The following is a 7,455-nucleotide window of genomic DNA, read 5'->3' on the forward strand; positions in this document are numbered from 1 at the left end:
CTCTTCTGCAAACCACCTTTATATCGTAACAGTTTTAAATGAAAAAAATACTTCTCAAAAGCTTGGCGTATAGTGAAAATAGAAGTAAAATAAATTTTTAACCAAGAAGAAGCTATTCTCGAAATATTTATACGTGAAAAATTACATGAAATCATTTAAATTAAATTAAAAATTACATTTAAAAATTACTATGAAAAAATTGTTTTCAATAAAAATTGGGATAGTTGGATTTTCACTTATAAAAATGAATTTTCGGTTTTGAAAATAAATTTTTATATAAAAACTTATTTTCCACCGAAGAGATTAATTTTTTGCATCGAGAAACAAAGATTTTTCACAAAATACATGAAATGTCAAACAAATATTTGAATATCTAAAGAAATTCTCCGTCTACCATAAACATAACCTAAAATACATTCCCATCGAAAAAGATCAAATGTAAGGTAGAATATATAAATATCGATTTAAAGTTGTTCAATTTTCATAAAGCACATTAATTTTCAATTTAAAATTAAATTAAATTTAAAAATTACTATAAGAAAAATGTTTTCAATAAAAATTAGAATAGTAAGATTTTCAGTTTTAAAAATGAATTTTTGTTTAAGAAAATGAATTTGAATTTAAAATTTATTTTCCGCCGAAAAGGTTACTTTTTCTCACCGAGAAACAAAAACTTTTCACAAAATACATAAAATGTCAACCAAATATTTGACTTTCTAAAGAAATTCTCCATCTACTATAAACTTAACTTACAATAAATTTTCATCGAAAAAGATCAAATTTAAGGTAGATCCAATAAATTTGGATTTAAAGTTGAATTTAAATAAAGGATATTAATTATCAATTTAAAATTAAATTAAATTAAAAAAGTACTATAAAAAATTGTTTTCGATGAAAATGGGAATAATAAAATATAAAACTTTATGTATAACATATCAATTATATTCTTCTAATGAATAAAATATGCTCCTTCTTTTGTTCTCATAAACTACACATTTCGAATATCGCGCTCGTTTTACTTACTTCACTGGATGACCATCGAGGGCGCTAAGTATCAAAGCCCTCTTTCAATTTGCCTCAACTTCCCTTTGGCAGATAAACTGCTATCTCGTATCAAATTATTCTTTGCACTGCTTTTTTATTCTACAATTCGCATAGATCAATATGGAAATTGCTGTTGCAAAAATTTGTTTATTGTTATAAATAAAATTCAAATTCATGTTCAAATTCTAGACTTCAATACAATTATTTTTTTGCTAGATAAGAATTTAAAAAAATCTTTTTAATTTTCAACCAAACGAATTAATTTTTCTCAAAAAACAAAAATATTCCATAAAAAACGAAACATAATTAAAATGCATGAATTTTGAATCAAATGGTTGAACTTTTAACTAAATAATATAAATTTTCAATCAAACATGGAATATTTATTTTTTCATTCAATTAATTTTCACAAAAGTCGAATGCACACCAAAAAATGTAACATTTGATATTTCAAACGAAAAAGATTTAAAATTAATATCCCTTGAATTTCACTAAAAAGGATGACTTTTCAACAAATTAGTTAGATTTTCAAATAAAGATCAATTTCCAACCTAAAATAAACTAGTTAAATATTCATTTAAAAAATTCAAACTTAAGAAAGTACTTTAGGTTTGAACAGAACAGTTAAATTTTGAACAAACAAACAAATATTAAAATTTTAAATCGAAAACATTCGATTTTAAGACAAAAAGACGAATGTTTAACAAAATGGTTGAATTTTTACCCAGGATGATTTTTCATTTAACTAAGAAAAAAACGTCAACCTAATCATTAAATTTTCAATATAACATTAAAATTTTAATTTTGAAAATTTAGCATTGGTTATTTTTCACCATTAAAAATAGGAAACTTTCGAAAACTTACACTTTGTAACGTTCTTTCCGTAAACAATAATGTTGTATTTGTGAAATTCACAAGTACGCAAGAAAAACTGACTAGTATTTAAATTTCCCTTTCATACACTTAGATGCAGCACCTCAATAGTGACCCTATAATAAGTTTCAAGAACTAAGAAAATGATATTAGTCTTAAAAAAAGATGAACATATCTCTGACTCTTTTTAACTAATGGTATTTTTGTAGTTATTGGAACTTATGATAGGTTCGCTAGTGAAGTGCCGTATCTACTTTTATAATATAGTTGGTGAAATAACCTATTCTCTTTCCCAAAGCAGAAGCAATTTCAATCGATTGATCATCGAAAAATAATCAAGATCGTACGGCTTCTTTATCGTTTCTATAATTTAGGCAGAATCGACAGAATACTAATTATATTAAAGTTTCTGAATCAAATTTAATTGAACGGATTGAAGGTGAATGGTAAGTTATAACTGTTACTAACTTAATTAAAACTTGCCTTAAATATTATTAGCTGGCCCGAATGTTCCAAAAAAACATGATTTCGCCAACTTTGAACAATGTGAAATTCGTTCCGTACGTAAATCCATTATTCAGAACACTATCGTAATCTCCCGATACTGAAATGGAACACATTATTTCGGAAGTATATTTTTGCGCTAAATTTAAATCTGGCGTTCATTTTTTCACCCGTTCTTCGTCGGTAAGAATGAGCAAGAAGGTATGCATTAAAAGGTATTAAAAATGTTAAATCCCTAAGAATGCCTTTTCGGTCTTTCGATTTTTAACCCCTAAAAACACAAATTTTCGTTAAAAACCTTAAAGCGTACTCCAAAAGCGTGAAATTTGCCAAATGTGGTAGGATTGTACACAAGAACACATCTCTTTATCGTAAAGGGGACATCCATAAATTACGTAACGCGATTTCTTGACCATTTTTAGCCCCCCTCCCTCCCCTAATGCAAGGCTTTTTCCGACTTCCTGTAGTTTTTCGCTATTATGTAACACTGTACTGGGCACCCCCCCCCCCCCTATAAAGTGTCACGTAATTTATGGATAACCCCAAAATAATCGCTTTATTCGAAATACATCAACGGATCAACAACTGTAATATGCTGATTGTGAATTCTCTTTTGTTAAATCTCCTTCTGCTTAAACGAACACATAGTCACGCATCTGGTGCTTCGCACTCGATTTTGTTCAGAATGTGAACTTTTCTACATTATGTTGAACACTATTATATCAAATGATATATTTATTTGTGCTCCTCGAGCTGGTACAGCTTATTCAGATATTGCAAAATAATTTCCAAATTTTATTTCTCATTGCTTTAATATTTGCTATTTATTTTGCACTCATTTTTATTCTTAGCTACCAGGTAAAATATATCATTTTAATAAATGCATATTATTACAATTCAAAAAATGCGTTGAGATTGAAACATACGTATTTTCATTATATTGTTCCACGAAGATTTTTTTTATTTTGAATGTATTCTTATAACAAAAGTTTATTAAAAATTAGTAGATCTTTTTTTAATGCACAATTTTTGTTCATTTATGTGTTTTCGTACCTTGCATCGGTTTTCTAAAAATTTAATTTTTTTATTGTCATGTTATTTTTCACTATTAAAACAAAAAATGCGCATTCTATTAAAAATTATTAATAACAAATTTGTGGATTTTTTGTAGTTAAACAAATTGTGTCTCTTTATTTTTTTCTTAGCTTGTGTCGTTTGTCTAAAAACATTCTTTTTCTATTTTTAATGTTGTTTTTTACGCATAAAAGAAAAATTATTCGCTTTATAAATGGGTTAATAATAACAAATTTGTAGATATTTTTTGGGAGCCTAATTGTTATATATTCATCTTTTGTCATATCTTTCATAGTTTTACCGAAAAATGGAATTTTTCATTTTGCATTATTTTTTGTGCAATCCAAATTTGAATTTTAGATTTTCCAACCAAATTTAAACAGTTGTTGCGATAATCTTGCAGGTCAAAATGCAACGTTTTTCTTTGAGTTTTTTTTTCATATCCTGCGTTTTTTCGCTTAACATGTTAAATATGCTTAAAATAGTGAATTCTATAACTCTGGTATTTTTTTAATCTATAAGGATAAATTGTTCGTCTTGTTGAATACTATGAACAGCCGTACAATTAATTTTTGAATTTTGAAAAAAGTGGTCTCAAAAATTTTTAAAATACGCTCAATTTTTGCATTTTTATCCACATTGACTGGCTAACGAACTTGATCTATAATTTAAGACACTTCAAGAGTGTAATAAAGGCCAATCCAATCTGTCAATGCTTTCGAAAGTTATCATACTCACAGACAGACATTCATACATACAGACATATTCATAAAAGCCTGTTTTTACGATTTAAGAGGTCTCAAAAAAAAAAAAATTATTTGAAAACAAATTCTGGAAAGTTTTTTAAACATATTTTTAATGCGGTACATGTATGAAATTTTGCTCTAATTCTTACATTTTTGCCAGACAAGGGATTTTTGTTCTTTCAAAATCGGTAGGAACATTTTAAAATTAACGAAAATGTCTATTTTACTCAAAAGCAAACATGTCCATTTTCTTCAAAAAATACGCGGGATACCATAAAAGTGTATACAGCAAAGTCTTCACAAGATCTACAAAAAGTTTCTTTACGGCATTACAATATTTTCCACTGTTTTAGAAATATATGCAGATATATTCATTTTTTACAAAAAATTTGTATTTGTTTTTCGTCTCTTTAAATACGTGTGAGGTATTATTTTTCACAATTTGTGAGTGATAATATCATGAGAATATTGAAAATAGATACAGGAATTTGTATCACTTTATCTTACACATTTTTTTAGCATTTTTGTGTTTGTTAATAAAAAAATTTTTTTTGTGAAATATTGAAAAGTATTAAAGAAGCTTTTTGCAGATTATGTATAGGAGGAAAAATCTGCTCTGTAAACTTATTTCGTATCAAGCGTATTTTTTTAAGTTAATAAAAGTTTTTGGTTTCAAATAAATCTGCGCTATTTTGTTACCATTTGAAATTTTTCGAATTATCCTGCGAATTTCGAAAGAATAAAAAATTCCGCGCAATAGTTTTAAAACTACTTATGTTTATGTTAATTTTTGTATGTTAATAATCCAAAAAATTTTGCTTTGATTGAAATAATTTGAGTTTTGTCAGAAAAAATACAGTACTATAGATTAAAAGAAAGACGATTATTTGAAGCTTAAGCATATAAGTTTAAGATGAATGTATATTTATTTCAAGAAAATTTGTTATTTAAAGTGTTAAAAAGACTTTTTAATTCACAAAGTATCTTTCATTTACAGAGAAAATTATTTGAGGGCACGTGACGCGTGGGTCACCTGACCAATTTCCTACCTTACACCTCTTTTTATTTCCCAACTTATTTTCACACGAAGTGCCACATAAAGTTGAAAATTTGGGACACTAAATAAGAAGCACTAAGACAGGTGGGGCTGGTCCTAAATTTTAATAATTATGAAAAAAGCAAAAACAAAATTTACAAAAAAAAAACTTTTCATAATTATACAAATTTAGAACCAGGCCCACTATTCGTAGTGCTTCTTGTTTAGTATCCCAAATGTTCAACTAGATGTGGCGTTTCGTGTTAAGATAAGTTGGGAAATAACAAAAGTGGCGGTAAGGTAGGTAGGAATCTGGTCACGTGACCCACTCATCACATGGCGTTGAATGCCATCTGATTTTACACTACACTTTTGGACCCCATGCGGTTACAAAACTTAGTAAATCATAGATATATAATATGAAAGTTGTGAGAGCTTGCAGTGCTTTTTCAAAAAAAAAAAATTATTTTTACAGGTGCATAATGTCTGATGCCAGTATTCCAAGATTAAAAATGACTGATACTAGTGAAGATTTACACTGTTCCACAAAATTGAATTATCGCACTATCGGCATTAGGTGGACCATCGAAAATTACGATGATGTCTGTAAAACAGTGAAATTACTTAAATCGCCTGAATTTCCTGAAGGCGAAGAGGAATTGCAAAAATGGTGTATTGAATTTGAACCTTTGGAAATAATCCCCAATAGCCAACAATTACTGGTGGTTTATTTAAAAAGAAGGCCATTAAACGGTGATATTTATGTTGATGCTATTCTAGGCCTTGAAGATAAATCGAAACATGTATTAAATCTATCGTTTAAGTGTATAGTGCCTGACGGAGAATACGGAGTGTTTAGATTTCTTGTAAAAAATATATGTGAAACATTACTGTGGAATGAGACTGCAGATAAAAGTTTAACAATTACTTGTAAAATTCGAATTTTTGATACCAGTGAACCCAAAACTGAAACTGCCAGCAGGAAAAATATATCTGAGTTTTTTGAAACCAGTGATTTGATCCAAGACATCTCTAAATTGCTCCTCAATGACCAAGCCTTCCAGGACGTAACGATTTCTGTCGGGGAGAAGACTTTTCGTGCTCATAAAGCTATACTTGCAACACGCAGTGAAGTTTTTCAAGCAATGTTTACAAATGAAATGAGCGAAAAAAGCAACTCATTAGTTGAAATCGAGGACCTGACCCCAAAAGTGATTGAAAAAATGCTTCTTTTTATTTATACTGATAAAGTTGAGGATTCGGATTTGAAGGAATTCGCCCCTCAACTTTTAGATGCTGCGGAAAAATACAATTTGCGACGGCTGAAGGAAATGTGTATCGCAGCACTGTACGAAAATTTGTCTATTGAAAATGTTCTCAATACTCTGGAAATTGCTGATACATATTCAATTCCAAATTTAAAGAAAGAAGCTCTACAGTTTTTGGTAGCACACCGTCAAGTTGTAATATGTCAGGACGAATTTAAAACTTTAATTGCAGAACGTCCACATTTAGTGGTGGAAATGTTCAGGATGAATATTCAGAATAACAATCCAGAAACTTCAACAGATACTTTGTTTAAAAGAATGAGAGATATAATTGCAGAAAAATAACTGCCTTCTGAATTTCCTCTAGTAATATTTAAAAAATATCTGAGTCACATTCCTTATTCTGTCTTTTAGTCGCTTTGCAGAATATACTGAAATGGAACACATCACTTCCGAAGTACTTTTTTGCACTTTATATAAATGTGGCGTCCATTTTTTCCACCAGTTCTTCTATAATTAAATATTATATATATACAAATATTAAAGTAGATACATGTGTTTAAGATTATATTATTGTATACAAGTTGTAATTACTGTATTAATTTGAAATATGTAATAAAGAAAGCAAAACGCAATTTTAAATTTCTTGACTTCTCATTTAACCTACGGATTGGAGCGAATTAACATTTTTGAAGGCCCGTAAATCCCGTTTTCTTATTTCCCAGCAAAAAGGACCCATTGAAAAGACGACTCTGTGAATTGCGTATCTGTCATTTACAGACTCAGAAAGTTAAAACTGAAACGGTTTGCGACTATACGAGGGTGGATTGATAAGTTTCCGGCCTGACCAAGAGATGGCGCCACTAGGCCTACCTTGAGGTGGCGTTCTATAGTACCATCCTTAGATAGC

General features: G+C 28.9%; 1 protein-coding gene across 2 annotated transcripts; it reads left to right on the forward strand.

Annotated features, from left to right (window-relative positions):
- The first annotated feature begins 2,243 nt into the window (after positions 1–2,243).
- Positions 2,244–7,102, forward strand: LOC117171302 (speckle-type POZ protein B-like). Of its 2 annotated transcripts, none has more exons than XM_033358471.1 (2): positions 2,244–2,363; positions 5,753–7,102. In XM_033358471.1, exon 2 carries the CDS (start codon positions 5,760–5,762, stop codon positions 6,888–6,890), a length of 1,131 nt encoding a protein of 376 aa, XP_033214362.1. In that variant the 5' UTR covers positions 2,244–2,363; positions 5,753–5,759; the 3' UTR covers positions 6,891–7,102. The 2 variants fall into 2 exon arrangements, with proteins under 2 accessions (XP_033214362.1, XP_033214370.1); XM_033358479.1 differs by having other exon boundaries at positions 2,255–2,356.
- Positions 7,103–7,455: the final 353 nt, after the last annotated feature.

Source organism: Belonocnema kinseyi, chromosome 1 (genome assembly GCF_010883055.1).
Source record: "Belonocnema kinseyi isolate 2016_QV_RU_SX_M_011 chromosome 1, B_treatae_v1, whole genome shotgun sequence".
NCBI lineage: Eukaryota > Metazoa > Arthropoda > Insecta > Hymenoptera > Cynipidae > Belonocnema > Belonocnema kinseyi.